This window comes from Perca fluviatilis, chromosome 16, assembly GCF_010015445.1.
Source record: "Perca fluviatilis chromosome 16, GENO_Pfluv_1.0, whole genome shotgun sequence".
NCBI lineage: Eukaryota > Metazoa > Chordata > Actinopteri > Perciformes > Percidae > Perca > Perca fluviatilis.
In genome coordinates, this window is record NC_053127.1 from 26463168 (window position 1) to 26480570 (window position 17403).

The following is a 17403-nucleotide window of genomic DNA, read 5'->3' on the forward strand; positions in this document are numbered from 1 at the left end:
AGCAGATCACCTACAGTATCATGCGGATACTGATTAGACTTGTAATAGATTTGACAAGTGAAATAAATATGAATATGGAACTGAGCAGCTAATTAATCTTTCATTTCAAATCAGTGTGGCAAATCAGGCAAACATGTTAGAATTGCCCTCAACTTAAGTGTATAGACTTAACAGTAACTGTGTGTCTGCCTCCTTTTCGGCTGGGTCTGTTTCTTCATTTGGGGATGGATGGATGGATGGATGGATAGATGGATAGATATACACACACACCGCAATTTCTTCTGAAATTGTCTCTAGTTATTAATGTTATGAGCTACATTTGTGCTTCAATGTCCTAAAGGCTTCAGAGTCATAAAGGTGTTAGATTTACCACCGTAACTGGTGCAACAAAACTAGCAGTTCAATTTCACCTTCCTATACCTTTTTAACAACCACATGCACGTGCAATGTTGTAATGAATAATGTCAGGCTTGCCTCACACAGCATTGGTAAAGACCTGTCAGTCATCTCATGATCAAATACTCACAATTCACTTTTAACCATCAAACTTCAATTTCACAGCAACCACACAGAATAATGCAATCAGACAGCATGGCAGTTATTTAACAAATGAACATTATTTATGTGCTAAACCCATGACCAATATAAATCTTTTATAAATGCAGAATATTTCGAATTTAGCATCCCATTGTTGTGAAACATTGTAGAAGCCTGTCTTTACATCTCCAGTGTTTACACCTACAGTTCCTTTACCTTTCATGCTCCTCATGCAACTTGTTCTCCTTCAGGCGAAATTCAGATAAACGATGTCCATCGCTGAGAGTTTGTTCTCTCTAAATATTTTTTTCTTTATGTGAATAGCTGAGGAATATATTGATTGTTCTCGCCTTTCTTTGTTAATAGGCATTCATATGCTTGTATTGACAGTGTGAATAATAAAGTGGACTGAGGAAGTAAAACAAGCGGCTGCATGATTACAAAAACCTGTGTTTCAACAAAAATGATGGAAATGTCCCATTTCTTTGTCCTCATCAGGGAATTTTAACAGCTGGCTCATACTGAAAGCTATAGCGCGCGTGCGTGTGTGTGTGTTTGCTTCAGTAAAGCACGCAGATGCTACACACCACACAAGTACTGTGTTTTTCTGAAGTGGGTATTTTAGTGTGGAGCAGACATTGTTAGAATGGTTTCACAGGGACAAAAGGTTTCTCGTTAATATTTAAGTGTCCACCGGTGCTGTCTGAGGCCACAGAGGCTTTTTGTTTGATATATGATTCATGTTAAGTGAGATATTATCTATTGCAGTTTAGCTCGCCCCAGCCATTTCTGAAGCTTTTTGTTATTTGGTGTTGTCTGAGCTGCCTCAAACACGCATGCCTGTCACTTTTTGAATGAAAAGCCAGAAATGTACAGTATATTACTTTCAAATATCAAATATTTACTCTGTCCCATTTGAACATATTTTTGGCAGAGCTTAATTATACAGTACACCTAGGTACCCATTTGACACCCAGAATATATCAAACTGTGCCCCACTCAATGAGGTGCAGATCGTGAGCTTTGTGTTAATTAAGAGGCTCAGTCTCAGTGGAGTAGCCTAGAAATCTAGACGCACCCTAGCGGCAGCAAATGTAATTTGCAGCCAGGGTCAGTCTAGCAACTCTCCGTTGGCTTGCGAGCTGGAAAACACAAATTCTGGTCAGGCCAATCACATCGTGTATAGAGTCGGTGGGCGGGGCTTAACATAAGGACGGCAGAGTTGCGACGGTGCCGCGTGAATTCCCTGCTACTTGAAAACAAAGAAGATGGCTGCTGCTGAGTCGCGGCCAAAGCCGATTCCAAAGGCCGCTGTTCGCCAGAAAGTGGGGTTTAATGCTACTAAACACTCCTTGCGGAGCTACTTTGTCAGAAATAAAACATAAGGGCTGGGGGGTATTGGACAAAAGTAAAATTTATAAATCCAAGATAACAGATAAAGCGAGCCTTGACCTAATCTAATCTGTGCATCCATGGCTTCACGGCTTTCTTCAACAGACCGTGAGGTCTATAACAGATTTACTGATGCTAAAATGGAGAATAAACATTGTGTATTCTTTACACAGAGTGAGCAGCAGCTTCATTTGGAATTTTGACAACGAGAAACACATTGTTTGTAAAAAAAAAAAGAAACGCCGCTGCTGTAATTAAACAGCGATAGAAAGCGATGCAGACGATCGCAGACCGACTGAATGCGTAAGTAGCCTAAGGGCCGGGACACATCAAGCCGATTATCGGCCGTGGGACAGTCTGGTGAGGTCAGTGACTCAAATCTGTTCGGTGTGTCCCGTGCCGTCGTCCGTCTGGGGGGCTGTCGGCGTTCAAAATGAACGCCGACCTGACATGTTCGGTCGGCGGCAGGGAAGTCGGGACTCACCCGGAAATGACGAGCGGAATGAGGTGACTAGAGTCTCTCAAAATCTGATGAAAATCTTTTAAACTGACCTTTGTTGAGCTGAAATGAAGACCGATTCAGCAACTGCATGGGCTATTTCTCGCTTAAAATGTTCTCAGAAACATGTTTCAGTGAACTATTTTAGTACAATATGAGATCGTATTCTGAACGGCCGCCATGACAGTCTGGCTTTCAATTTCCGTAGAAAACAAACCCATGTGACGCGTTCGTCCAATCAGCTGCCGGTTTTCATTTCTTGGGCAACATTACAGATTAGCGCCGCCTGCTGTTATAAAGATGTATTACGTCGTCTCCTCTCGTCTTTTTGGTGTGTTCTGTGGCAGTTTTTTGGACCTCGGGGACGCGACTGATCATATCGACGGGGTTTTCTGTCAACGGTCGGCCGTCGGCTATATGTGTCCCGGCCATAAAAATATACATTTACTGACCACTGCTCTGAATTGAATCTGCCATACCATTCAAGGAGTTAGGCTAATTATTTGCACAAATGAACAGTTGTACTCTTTGCCTTAAAAGTGAGCAGAAGACAGCCTAGTGTTATGACAGAAATTTACCCTGAAGATCAATTACAACCACTGATCTACAATGCTAGATTGTTATGCGTACATATCCCTCTCTCTCACTCCGTCTCCCCTCTCTCTCGCATGGGCTAAAATATAAATTACCTAAGTAACATATTTACTTCCACTGCTCGCTTTTCAGTTAAAGTGTATAACAGTTCCTTTGTGGAAATAATTAGCCTAACTCCTTGAATGGTTTCATTTAAGAGCAGTAGTTCATAAATGTATATTTTTAGATATTGTTCAGTCGGTCCGCTATTATCTGCCACACTTTTTTCTCACGGTTTATTTTTTTTAAATTTTTTTACAGAGGCAGTTTCCTTCTTTACAGATTATATGCTTTGCTTCCTAGTAGGCCTATATATGGACATAGAAAAGAAAGACACTGAAGAAAATGGACTCTGAAATCTAGAAACCATAAAGATAATTAAATGATGAATTTAAAGGTGCTGTAGGTAGGATTGGGAAGATCCAGGACTTAGCCAAAACAGAACATGGATAACTTCTCAGTCCCTCCCTCCTTTCCGCTAAAGCCCATAAACAGTCTCCTAAGCTATGAAGGTAAATATGGTGCAAAACGTGAGAGCTTGTAGAATACAATGTGAGAACTTGCAGAACAAAAAAATTTAACTTGTATGTTAAAATTTGTACTTGTAAAATAAAAATTTGCACTTGTAAAATAAAAATTTGCACTTGTAAAATAAAAATTTGCACTTGTAAAAATTATTCACATTTGAAGTCACAAAAAGAAAAAAAACATGAGAGCTTGTAAAAAAAATCTGAACTTGTAAATTGAAATTTGCACTTGTAGAAAAAATATTCACAAATGTGTAGATTGATATTTGCATGAACACAATGACAGCTGCAAACTTGTAATGCAACATTTAGTCATGTACTTTTTTTTTTTACTCAGGTTGATTTTCCATCACAACCACAACTCAGTGATTACAACCTCTCGAATCTGTCACTGTATCGGCTCTCGCATCACAAAGAGGCGAATCTGCGCCTCGACTTTTGCAACACTTGTTGCGATACATTTGGTGCAAAACTAATTTGTACCTGTGGACTTAGGCTGTGGAGCTCTGATCCAACAGAACGGGGAAAGCAGGGTTTCTATCGCCAGATGAGGGACAACTCTGTCCGGCTTATTTAGCTATGTCGCATGGAAGCCTGGTTGAATAGCAAGCTAGCGTTAGCTAACTAACCAACCAGCCTGATTCTAAATAAATACCTTTTAATTATCTTAACACTTTTTAACAGTCAAACTGAAACACTGGCGGTGAGCTCCAGGTCCTGCAGACGGACCGTCACCAGCGGGTATCGGCCAGCGGAGCAACATCGCTATTATTGCCAGAAAGCTTCGCTGCCGACCTCGACCTGCAGTCGGAGCTCCAGCGGGACACGGAGAGCCCCGCACCCGGTAGCATCGGCACATCCCCCGGCCATGACCACAGCTTGCTTTGCTGATGTTGTGCCTCACTGCCAATCATTGCACCCGCTTGGGCAGCAACAATAGCTTCTGCAGAATTACATCCACCTCGCGGGCAGCAGCAATCATTTTTGCCGAATAATGCGTCATCTCTTAACCCTCGTTGCTGCCGAGATTTGCACCCAGGTAGCAAGGAAATGATAGTCTGATAAAACATTGATGTCTCTAAACGTTGTAAAATTATAATCATCATTGATGAACATGACAAAGGAATGTATATAGCCTACATTTTAATTAAACAGTAGCTACTTTGCCTTATAAAATCATTATTTCCCCTTATGGATGGAAGTCTTGGCAGGGATGCAGAACTTGGCACGTGTTACCCGCTGATGACGGTCCGTCTGCGGCTGCAGGACCTGGAGCTCACCGCCAGTGTTTCAGTTTGACTGTTAAAAAGTGTTAAGATAATTAAAAGGTATTTATTTAGAAGCTGGTTAGTTAGCTAACGCTAGCTTGCTATTCCACCAACACTAGCGGTGAGCTGCTACCGGGTGCGGGGCTCTCCGTGTCCCGCTGGAGCTCCGACTGCAGGTCGAGGTCGGCAGCGAAGCTTTCTGGCAATAATAGCGATGTTGCTCCGCTGGCCGATACCCGCTGGTGACGGTCCGTCTGCGGCTGCAGGACCTGGAGCTCACCGCCAGTGTTTCAGTTTGACTGTTAAAAAGTGTTAAGATAATTAAAAGGTATTTATTTAGAATCAGGCTGGTTGGTTAGTTAGCTAACGCTAGCTTGCTATTCAACCAGGCTTCCATGCGACATAGCTAAATAAGCCGGACAGAGTTGTCCCTCATCTGGCGATAGAAACCCTGCTTTCCCCGTTCTGTTGGATCAGAGCTCCACAGCCTAAGTCCACAGGTACAAATTAGTTTTGCACCAAATGTATCGCAACAAGTGTTGCAAAAGTCGAGGCGCAGATTCGCCTCTTTGTGATGCGAGAGCGCATACAGTGACAGATTCGAGAGGTTGTAATCACTGAGTTGTGGTTGTGATGGAAAATCAACCTGAGTAAAAAAAAAAAGTACATGACTAAATGTTGCATTACAAGTTTGCAGCTGTCATTGTGTTCATGCAAATATCAATCTACACATTTGTGAATATTTTTTCTACAAGTGCAAATTTCAATTTACAAGTTCAGATTTTTTTTACAAGCTCTCATGTTTTTTTTCTTTTTGTGACTTCAAATGTGAATAATTTTTACAAGCAAGTGCAAATTTTTATTTTACAAGTGCAAATTTTATTTTACAAGTGCAAATTTTAACATACAAGTTACATTTTTTTGTTCTGCAAGTTCTCACATTGTATTCTACAAGCTCTCACGTTTTGCACCATATTTACCTTCATACTAAGCCCCTCCCCCCACAAGGGAGAATGAATGCGTGTGCATGAGCAATGACTGACACGTAGTTAGACACCCCCCGGCCCTGATTGGTGCATCTGAACAGGGAGCTGTGGATTTTTGCAAATCACAGTACAGGCTGTAGGTGGTGCCAGAGGAGCCAGATTTTTTTTTATTTTTTAATTACCTGCTTCATGTAGTTCTACTTGAACATATGGTCAGTTTCAGCAAATATGACAGAAAGTTAGTTTTATAAGTCTTACCTCCTGCACCTTTAAATGCACACTGTAAACGTGACTGTAACACAGTGTATTCATCAGTTATTTCCCCTCAGTATAACCAAATATATATAAGTCAATCTAAGGTCAAAAACCATTGAAGTGTCCTCTCCCTGTTGTTACATGAATGTACAGTATGTACATTAGCCTCAACTATATAGTTACTGGTCCAGTGAACTAAGACTATAATTAGGGATGATTGTAGACTTATAAAAACCTGTAATAATTGTTCAATCCTCCCAAAGCACTTTATATATTGCCCTTCATCACTGACTTCAATTAAAACACATTTGCAACTCTATCAGCCTTTTCTAATTATCTCAACAACTGCCATAATATATTCACCAAACTTCTAACAAGCAGTTTTCATACAGCAACCTAACAATCACAATGACTATAATAATTATAAAAATAACGGTCACAACTTTAAATAATAACAGTGCTTTACTGAACAGCAACATGCACCTGTTGTATTTTAATGCAGATAACAATACGGTAAAAAACACTGCTGAGTGAACAGAAAAGGCTTTACAATTAATAAATCCTGTCTGTTAGCCTGGTCTGGAGCAGGCTAGCTGCACAGAATAACTCTCCATGATAACTTAGGTGCCTCTGCTTTTGTGCAACCAAGTCTAGGCTAAATTTAATCAGGATAACTGGAATATGCTGGCTTAATCCCTTATCCTGGTTTTGTGCAATAGCCCCCTGGAGTATCTGTATACAATGCAACAAAACAATGTTTTAATAAGGAAGTCAATCAAAAATCATTGAAAATAATCTGATTTCATGCCACACACAGCACAAGTAGTTTTCCACATAACAGCTGGACTGGCTTAAATTGGTTAAGTCGCCTGCAGCTCTTTCTAACAGCTCATTCAGCTTCCTTCTGGTTCCATAACTCCATGCAATAATTAAAACTGTTCTGCAGTCAGAAAAATGACAAATAAGACATCATTAATAAAAAAAAAGAAGCAATTTTGGGTTTCCTGTGGCTGCTTCACAATAAAAGTCATACTGTGTTTTGCCAGTTGAATATTTATTTTATGAAGCAGCAGCAGGAAAGGTTTTATTTGCACTAACAAGAATGTAAAACAGATCTGACACGGTGAAAAGCCAACAGTAAACAGTGAGGCTGATGTAAATGAGATCAGATTAAGCTGGATTACATGTTAGCCTCGTTTCCTGTGAATCCGTCATATATGTGAAGGCAATTTGAATCCTGCGCGGGAATGGTGGACTCCGCCACTGACAATGAAAACAACTGAATAGAGCAGTAATTATGATGACTACTGTAGAATTTTTTTTTTAATAAAAAATGGGAACCTATCTTCCTGAAAATCTTAAGGACTTTAACTTTAACTATATGGAACCCAAAAATGTTTGAAAATATGGGTTAATTGAAAGAGATAGAACTTTAATAAATGAATGCATAAATAAATAACCCTTTGCTATTACTGGCCATCACTATTGAGCATCCACACAAATAACAAAATGTTATCAGTACTACGGGGACAGAATACTTGCCTAATAGTGGAGTGGAATTAATGCTGCATTCAAACTGTATATATGCAGTATTGCATTATAAAGTATAAGGGAGGAAAAAGGGAGATCTACTACCAGTATTGGTAGTAGTTCTCCCTTTTTCCTCCCTTAAAGTGTACCTTTTTCTTTCAGTTTTTGGGCTTCATAAATCTCTATGTCCTGGTATATTATACTGTAAAACACGGGGAGCATTACAATACACTGTCGAGGAAGTGATCGCTGGAACACGAGGGAGCCGAGATGCTTAATTGATATTTATTTATCATCCACATATGCCTACGTAATAGCCACTTAGCTAGGCACAAGGCATTTGCCCAGATGCCTGTACATTATGTTTGCTGTTTAGAGCATGCAATAATGTCATTTGTAAACCCCCAAAGTGATAATAATTACAACTGCATACACTTTAAGAAGTGACCTTCACCCAGTTAGTGTTTTAATGGGGTTGTAGCTCAGATGGACTCTTGTGTGGAGTGGTTATTATAGGACAGATTAAGCTACAGAAAGCCCTTCTAAGAGGCCTAGCAAAGACAGATTTGCTGTTGAAGAGTGCCGGCTTCCCTATAAGCAACATTTAGGGAACATGGTTACTCTTCAAGCACTAAAATTCTGTCAAGCTCCATTCTTTACCGAGCAACAAAATGCTGCGTCTGTGATAGTGCATCAGGACATGGACGGCTTGTTGATGAGGATTACTTGGTTATTATAGGTCAGCTCCTCAGGAGATTTAAGTGTAATTAAAGTCCCTGCTCATTAACTCATCAGTGTTCCACCTACAGTATAGTGCCTTTTCATCTCACCACAGTTTTGTTCTGCAGGGGACTGTGGGCCATGTAAATTAAAAACAAGTGTCTGATAGCATATGATGAATTCTCTAACAAAACACTTCAGAGTATTTCCTTCTTGGGAAAGAATTCATTACCATAAATTCAGTTTTTTATAAATACAGGAGGTTCCGGCCTGTAAAGATGAATATAACAAAACAAACACAACCAGACGTTATTATCCAAATATTGATTGAAGCCTTAGGCGGATCACTGGCGTGAGATTTTGTCTGTGAGAGAAATAATAAACAGGGAGGTGAAATTAGAACTCATTTCTTAACAGAAACTGGTCATATTTAGAGTTTGGCATCATATTGAATTCATTCTGTATCAAAATTAGGTTAAATTTCCAAAAAGAAATGTTTGATCATGGTCAAAACGTAAAATAATTCATTCTCAGTTCATTCATTCATACATACTGAAATCTGGTATCTGTTATGTTTTAATTAATAAATCATGGTATAAATATTTGGGTGGTGGAGAGTCAAAACATTTGAACCTGTATGTGCGTTGTAGAGCTGCATGATATGAGGAAAATATGCAATATGCGTGGCTGGGTTGGCTCAGTGGGTAGAGCAGGCGCACATATAATGAGAGGTTTTTGCCTCGACGCAGAGGTCCAGGGTTCGACCCAGACCTGTGACGTCTTCCCCCTCTCTCTCTCTCCCTTTTCTCACCTGTCCATTAAAGGCAGAAAAGCCCCCAAAAAATAATCTTTAAAATATGCAATAACGTTGAATATCGCGATAACGATATTACTTGCGATAAATAAACACGTTACAATGTACTCAGTTCTGCATTTCTGCTGCTTTTAGTATTCTAATAAAATACAACAAATTGTTGAACTTTGAGTTTAAAACAAATAAAAGGAAATCATTTCCAACATTCTTTAATGAAACAAATTGAACATTGAATAGAAAAAGTACCACTAAAGAAAGAATATGTTACATTTTAATGTGTCGTTTTAATTTTCTTTTAATTAACAAAAAAATCTCTGAGTGTCTATCGCGATGTGTATATTGCGGCAGCTGATATTGCGATGACAATAAAAAAAAAAAACGATACATTGTGCAGCCCTAGTTTACTGTAAGAATTAAGATCGACTTTGCGATGGCGGATACAAACAAACCGCAGGCTTTCACACCACTGGACACTGAATGCATGCCGGTCTTAGTGCTCCAGTGGAACACTATAAAGTTTTTATATTAAGGTTTTATTACATTTCATATGATTTCCACCTTTTGACTCCACCTTCCTGTCTCCATTTTTTACCTGCAGGGCAGTAGTTGGACACAGAGAGCCGTTGCCTGATGATAGTAAAGACAATATCACCATTTTCACCCGAATCCTCGACAGGCTGTTGGATGGATATGACAACAGGCTACGTCCTGGACTGGGAGGTAGGCAGCACTATATATTAGACGACTGCTCTGTTTTAGGATGCATGAAATTGTGCATCAGTCAGTACAAGTCTTCATGTAAATGTAGGTCTTTTTATACATGCTGCTGGTAACGTAATAAACACATAGATTATTAATTGTTTGATGTACGTACGTGTCTAAGCAGTATAATCCGTACCGTTCGTACAGGGCTTTTATTGACCAAACGGATCACTAGGTATTTCTCCAGATGAATTAATGGATAGAATCTATAATACTCCCTAACTTGGCTCAATTGAGTGTTTAAGTTAAAAAAAAGAAAAAAAAGAAAAAAGAAAAAAGGTTGGGTAAAAGAAGAACAACTGACTTGTATATGCAACCAGCAACTAATTCTCTAGATGGTCTAGTAGATGTAAAAACAGGATTACTATATTCTTATTGACATTAACATTTCGCTGTAATAATTACCAGACACTCCACTGGTTTTGAAAACTCTTTGCTAAATACTAAAAAAAAAGTTTAATTTCCAGTGGTAGTTTTTGGACCTCATGGATCTAGAAAGTCACACACAGATGGCACACCAACACTGAAGTCAGGTCACTCTGTGCAGAAAATCTGCCTTCCCTTGGGTGGAAGTCTTTGTTCAATCATGCCCAAATGGCAAATAAGCACGTCAGTGGAAATCCCTTTAATTGATGCCATTTCATCCAAATATTCGCACCCCAAGGATAACAAACCGCATAACAGCAAGTCCACATGCTCAAGCAGGCTTTGCCATTTCTCAGCCAGCCAGCCAGCTGGAATGGTCATTTCTGCTCCACTGCTTGCTGTTGAAGCCCCGCGCGCACTGCTATCAGGCTGCAGACCCACCAGGCCGGATGACCTGGACTCCATGACAGCAACCAGAGAAAGGAACAAGGCACAAGATGTTAATGTCATATTCTGCCTCTGTGCCATCTCCAAGGGCAAGGAGATGGCGAGGCCTGCGCCACTCAGGGCTTGCAGTCATGATGGTTTCCTTTTATAGTGCAGCGACTCAAAGCAGAGACTGAGAAATAGCAGGCTTTTCCACCAAACCCAAGAGACTATTACAGGCTGGACAGGCCAGTGGAAACACAAGAGAAACCACATATACGAACATCATGGCCTGCACCTTGTGTCTTCTAATATTTAGGAAATTTTCACTGAACCATGAGCAGTACCATTATACTGAAAATAATTCTAAAAAGGTTGAAATATTACACTTAATCAATAGGCCAGCAGAGCAAGATTGCTTTAAAATGTTGAACATATGGTTAGGCATACATCTTTCGGAATTCATTAAGCAGCAAGGTGGCCACATTTTTAATTACTTATTCTTATGATTTATTATTCTTCATAGATTTGTATTCATCAAAACTTTGTTTCATTATCATATTTCTTCTATACTGCTATATTTGTGTTGCCTTGTGTATTATTATTGTATCTCCCTTACTGCAGATACTTTCTAGGTTATTTAATGTAAAGTGCAGTATAACAAACAGACTGTTGTGTCTGTCTACAATGCAAGCAATACTCAAAACACTATGGATACTGTAGTTCTAGTGTAAATCTAGTTGATAATGCATGTGTTATTCCCTGGAGTAGCAGAACAGCATGAAATCAGTAATTGTGTGTTGCAGATGGATCTACATTCATCTTATTTGTCACAATATATTCAGATATTACAAGATATTGGTTATTAATCTGCAGATCTACTCCACTCTAACGGGATTGAAAGACCTCTGCTAATGCTTTACATTTTGGACCTCAATAGTCTACTATGGGTGTAAATCACACGTTTATCACGAGACGATATTATATTGATTCTTAGGACAACAATACGATATTTACTCGTCTCACAAAGTCTGCCACGATACGATTTCGATTCAATTTCAATTCAGGGGCCTGCGACCGATAAGAGATCAAACATAAGCCCATTTAACACAGTTACATTTATACTGTATATAAATTTCTAAAAAGCAACTAAAATATGATGTGACAATTTCATTACTAAGCTCTTCCAGACATTAAAATAAAAAAAAAAAACTCTTTTTAATAAAATGAATAAATTAAAGTGAGAATAAAAAAAAAGGCGCATCTTAAAGATGACGATATGTATCGATATTTTCACTTTGTATCAATAATATTGGATTCTTGATGTTTGAATACCTGCAAACAGACACACCAGTTCGGGCCCTCCTCAGAATGGCCAGAACGCCCAGTCAAGGTCAACAGCCCCAACATGTACATGAACAAACAACCAATCTTCCTCCTGTTCCTCCTCCGCCAGCCCCCATGCCCCACCACCCGCAGTCCTAGGGAGAAACAGTCATGTGGGACTATCTCAGATAAACAGACTGGATAGTAATATGAGATAAACAATTCATTTCATTTTTCCATTTATCTATTAGCTCTGCCCTATGCTCCGGTGCATTGTTGTAAACAGGACAGGGCCAACTCATTCTGTTCCCCCGCCATGCAAACTGCTGACTGGGTGTTGTGATAATCACGCATTTGTGAGAGCTATTTGTGTCACAGGAATGATTAATGTGGAAGTGGATCTTCTCTCTCAAGGGGGGGCTTTGCCAAAGGGTTGGAGACTTCACCTGTGGGTGGTCAGTTAGATCTGGGACACAGTTGGAGCCCAAGATCTATTCACTTTTGGAGAAAAGGCTCATCACTCTCTAGTTGTTGTACCACTGGGAGCAGCCATTTGTCTCGCCAATGGCTCGAAAGCCTACTTCTTCACACATTCGGCCCAGAGGAGCTGATTCAGCCCACGCTTAAGAGGGCAAAATTTGATCTCTCACAACTTTTATATCATGCCATGTATGCTGTATTCAAATCATTTGCGAAGTATTGGAAGCAACTATTTCACAACTCATAATTAATGTCACATTTAAAAGCCCGGACTAATTTACTGTATGATCACCAGTTAGATCGCTGTTACAGTATCAAGAATAATTCATAAATCATTTTGACAGAACTAAAGCAGCAATGGAGCTTGTAATGTAACGAAACGTGCTATTATACATGTAATTATGATTAAAGAACTACACTGGCCTGTTAGGAACATACAGAGCCTTGTAACAGCTATGCCAGATTCATACCACAATAGACACAAATTGTCTAATAGCAGCAAAGTGTGCCCATTATTTTAAGAAAAACACACATAGAGCTGCATTTTTAACGCTGACTGCTGTAGATTATTCCTAAGCCAGTAGTCCCTTAGGGACTGTTAAATGTTTTTTGGGGTAGGCCAACTAAATTATGTTGGGTCAAAAGCGATGTCTTCTCTCTTAAGATAAAGACTTGGACCTGGCTCAAAGCAGATTTTATGCTGTAGTGGACAAAACTAGCTTGAGCCAAACAAATGGTAGTTTTACTGAACTAAAGACTTTCAAAAGCTCCTATGAAGTCGCTCGCAGCAACATTTTGCCCTTAAATTGAGGTTGTAGAAACCCTCCTGGGCCAAATACTTGGGAGTACTATGTCCAATGCTTTCTAGCAATGTTTCAGCAAATTTTAGGAAATTTCTAATAGTATTAGTATTAGAATGATACTATTGGTCCAGTATTATGTTCTAAAACCTGCAATCTGTGGCACAACAGAGTTAACACGGTTTTGACAAAATGATGCCCAAAGACTGTAGGAATCCAGGTATTAAGCCATCCAACAGGGGCACAAATTCTTCACTGAGCCTGCATAAATCTAGTTTTGGAAGTGTTGCTCTCTAATCCTTGATTACAGTTGAACTTTTGTGAAGCGGCTTGGTTAAATGCCAGGAGGCAGACATCACCGTCATAACAAAGACGCAAAAGCCTTCCGTACACATGCTTCCCTGTAATGTTTTCTGGTCCTTGTCGTCCCTTTCCTCAGAGAGTGTGACAGAAGTGAGGACAAACATCTATGTGACGAGTTTTGGGCCAGTGTCGGATACAGACATGGTGAGTGTGTTCCTCTTCTCCTTCCTCCCCACTTTCATCAGCACTGTGAGTCATCAGCAGGTTAGCAGTGCTCACTTTGCATTTGTCATTTGGGATTGTGCAGCATGTGAACATCCTTTGCAGAGTAATATAATTTAATTTCAGCAAGGATTGCACACATTTTCTAAGTTAACAATCTTCTCTTTGTCTAATAGAAGTTTTTTCCCCACTTTTTTCATTTGGAGTCTGAGTTTCTTTATTTTCAATAGATACATTTGGTATTTTAACATCCAATCATTCAAGACTCTGCTCTTTTATTGCTGCTGCTAGCCTTGCCAAGGGGAAAAAAAGCTTGAAGTTAACAGTTTTTTTGTTTCTATGTCAGGGATAGATAAATTATAGTAGGTCTAACTAATTATGAAAACAAACGCACAAAAAACTTAATTTTCAAGATGAAGCACTCAGGAAATGAGTAAATACTATGGGTAGCAGCCAAACCAAAGCAAGCAAGCCAGCCAAAGTCTGACAGACTACATTTTTTTTCTTCAAATATTTTTGTTATAATATAATAACCAAAACCTGTTCTTGAATGCTATAGATTGAGGGAGTTTAGGCAGCTGCATGATACGGGAATGTTTTGTTCCAGGACGGTCTACTTTTGGTGGTCGGTGGAAACAGGGTAAAGGGGCCTGACACACTTTAGCACACATCCCAGAGAGAGACCGACTCAACTAGGTTTTAGGGGAGCAACTTTTGTATTTGGCACCATCAATATCTCGGCATAACAAACTTAGCTAGAGCGAGAGATGCAGTGTTTGCATCTGGGGAAGACAGAGGAATCAAGACGCATAATCGCTTTTTAGCGTGTTTATCAACGCAATTCACCCGCAAGTGTGTTCTTTTCCTAAACCCAACCTACGTTGTTCTCGCGATAGTACGTCACGTTCTCGTGGCGATGTTTAGATCTGCTGTATACAGACATACACGTGGATAGCTGAAAATTCGTACAGATAACACGCCATTTGGCTTTAGGAAAGTGGCGTGTATGTTTACGCAAAGTCATGATGCCATGTTGCATCGTGGGTAAACTGTCCTGCCTGCCTACATTTTCTCCTCAATCGAGATTCCATTAAAATGTTTCTGTGTAAGTCATCAAAGTCTCCCGAACCTTCTTTACGTATTTGAATATCAGTTGTGCTGCTGCTGAGTTTTTCCTTACCAACTGGCACATTTTGCTCTCCTGACATGCATGCAACAATTCTGACTATTACTGGAGAAACTCAGTCTTGTCTCAGTCAGTCCGACTCTAAAATGCTGCTTCTATCATCAATTGAGCTGGACAATATTAAAAATTCAACATGGCAAAGTTGTTTACTCAATAAAAAGGGCAATACTTAAGCTCAATAATTAGTTTTGGGTGATATAATCACATTAAAATGTGATGTGTGCCTATTGTAATGCAGGTATTTGCCATTATTGTAGGCCCTAAATTGTTAATTGCACTACTCAGCTATAAAAGTCAAATAACTTTAGGACAGAATCAACTGTTGTGCAGTTTTTACCAGCAGGGAAAGATGACATTTATATCATGACTATGTATCACAACAACAAAGTTGTAGTCAAAGTGCTCTCTTTTTAAACGGCACTATTCTGGAGAAATTCCATTGCGATCCCCGGATGTCCTCCTTTAAACAGCAGATGCTGGATATGGTTCACGCTTTGTCTTGGGACCTCATGTGGCATTTGACATATTTGATCATGCAGCTCTAATTGACCGCCTTGAGCACTGGGGTTGTTTCTCTGGCTCAGCACTGAGCTGGCCCGACAGCCTGTATGACGTAGCAAGATTAGTGGGTTTATGGAGAACTTTGAGTTGAGTCTCACCAGGGGGCTGCTTCTTATTGTAACTTTACACATAATCTTCTCTGAAAAAGGCTTCCTTTTTTTGTTACATGATATTAAGTCTGTTTCATGTTTTATTGACATGAACATGTTTTATACAAATAAAATGCCCTTCATTAACTGCCAACAAGGTTATGTTTTTGGTTCAGTTTGTCTGTTCATTTGTCAGCAGGATTACGGACAAACTACTGGCCCGATTTTCATGAAACATGGTGGAAGGGTGTAGCATCAGCCAAGTAAGAACCTATTCGAATCACAGGGAGGATACAGGAATTATCTTTTACTTTCATTAACATTGCCAGATAGGGCATTTGTGCTACATTTATGTGGTGTCGGAATATAAAAAGAAAAAAAGAAAAGAAAGAACTGGGTTCCAGACTGGGAAAATTCCCACTGCAGTAACATTGTGATATAAGGCATGCCTTGGCTCTCTGAGTTCCCTTCTAGTTTCTGATGAGTTTTTCTGGATGGATTATTTGTTGAACTTGGGACAGAAGACAAAGGTGTTTGTTTGCATTGTGTAAGAAGTTGTGTAATTGGCTGACAAATGTTTCACCCCTCCATTTTTGTTGTCTTAAAAGTTCATGTGGGCTCGGCACTTGTATGTGCATGACACAATAAATAATATAACTTCAAGAGCCTTATGTCAAGTAACACGACTTCTCAAAGTCAGGTCTTCAGTGACTACGTTTACATGCACATGATATTGAGGTTTGTGCCCTTATTCCGAAAAAGACAATATTCTGACTAAGCTGTTTACATGGCTAATGAAAGGGAATATTCCACTAATATTCCCGTTTGCATGTAGCCGTGCAAAATATGATTTTTTTCAAAGTTTACCAGCGGTGCGGACTTGTTGGACTGTGTGATAACAGCGTCCCTCTTTCGTTCCTTCAACCAGCTTCTTGAAAAGGTTGGCGTAGCGATGTGTGCGCATATCCAAAAACCTGTTGATATCCAAGTCTTTGATAATGTTTAAAAGTAGCTGTGTTTCTCTTTCTTATTGGGTCTGCAGCCTTGCAAACGGTTTACTGGTTGGTTTGTGTACAGCAACTATAGAAACGCACAGAGCTGACCATATGCCTGCAGTAAAAACCCTGATTGAGACACATATTCCGAATGTGCTGTATACATGTCCAAAGAAAGCCTCTTAAAGCCGAATAATACCAGAATATTTCACACCTTAACCCGAAAATGCTATATTCGGAAAAAGGCCTCATTCGGAATAACCAACCGGAATGTACAGTTTACATGACCTGTATCAAATTCGGAATATTGTCATATTCTGAATAATAGTGGAATATTGGTGTGCATGTAAACGTACTCACTGTGCAGAGACCATATTCAACTATGTGGTCAATATAAACTTACCGCCATACCATTGTGACCAGCTTTTCACACACTCACAAAGTAGGCAGCTTACATTATTTATCGATAGCTAAATACTTTACAACATTTACCTTTGCACACTAACTGTAGTGACATTCCTGAGAGTGATTGATTTAAAAGCCTACAAGCATTTGTCAATCAGCGCAGCTCTGGGTGACATGAGGCTGACTCTGTGAATAGAAGATATGATGCGTGCTCATACTTCTCTGTTGATTTACTGTATACATAGCTCATCTGTACTGTACATTAGAACCAGGGACACATCCAATAGATTGTCATTAGGATGCTGAGGTGAAGATTTATCA

General features: G+C 39.6%; 2 protein-coding genes across 3 annotated transcripts in view; one reads left to right on the plus strand and one right to left on the minus strand.

The window, feature by feature from the left end:
• gabrb4 (gamma-aminobutyric acid type A receptor subunit beta4) overlaps nt 1–17403 on the minus strand; it is a 236603-nt gene that overhangs the window by 165729 nt on the left and 53471 nt on the right. The window lies entirely within an intron of this gene.
• gabra3 (gamma-aminobutyric acid type A receptor subunit alpha3) overlaps nt 1–17403 on the plus strand; it is a 114684-nt gene that overhangs the window by 51007 nt on the left and 46274 nt on the right. For both annotated transcript variants that reach the window (XM_039777579.1, XM_039777580.1), the window contains exons 3-4: nt 9760–9881; nt 13761–13828. In XM_039777579.1, coding sequence (XP_039633513.1) covers nt 9760–9881; nt 13761–13828 — 190 coding nt within the window. The remainder of the gene's footprint in view (nt 1–9759; nt 9882–13760; nt 13829–17403) is intronic.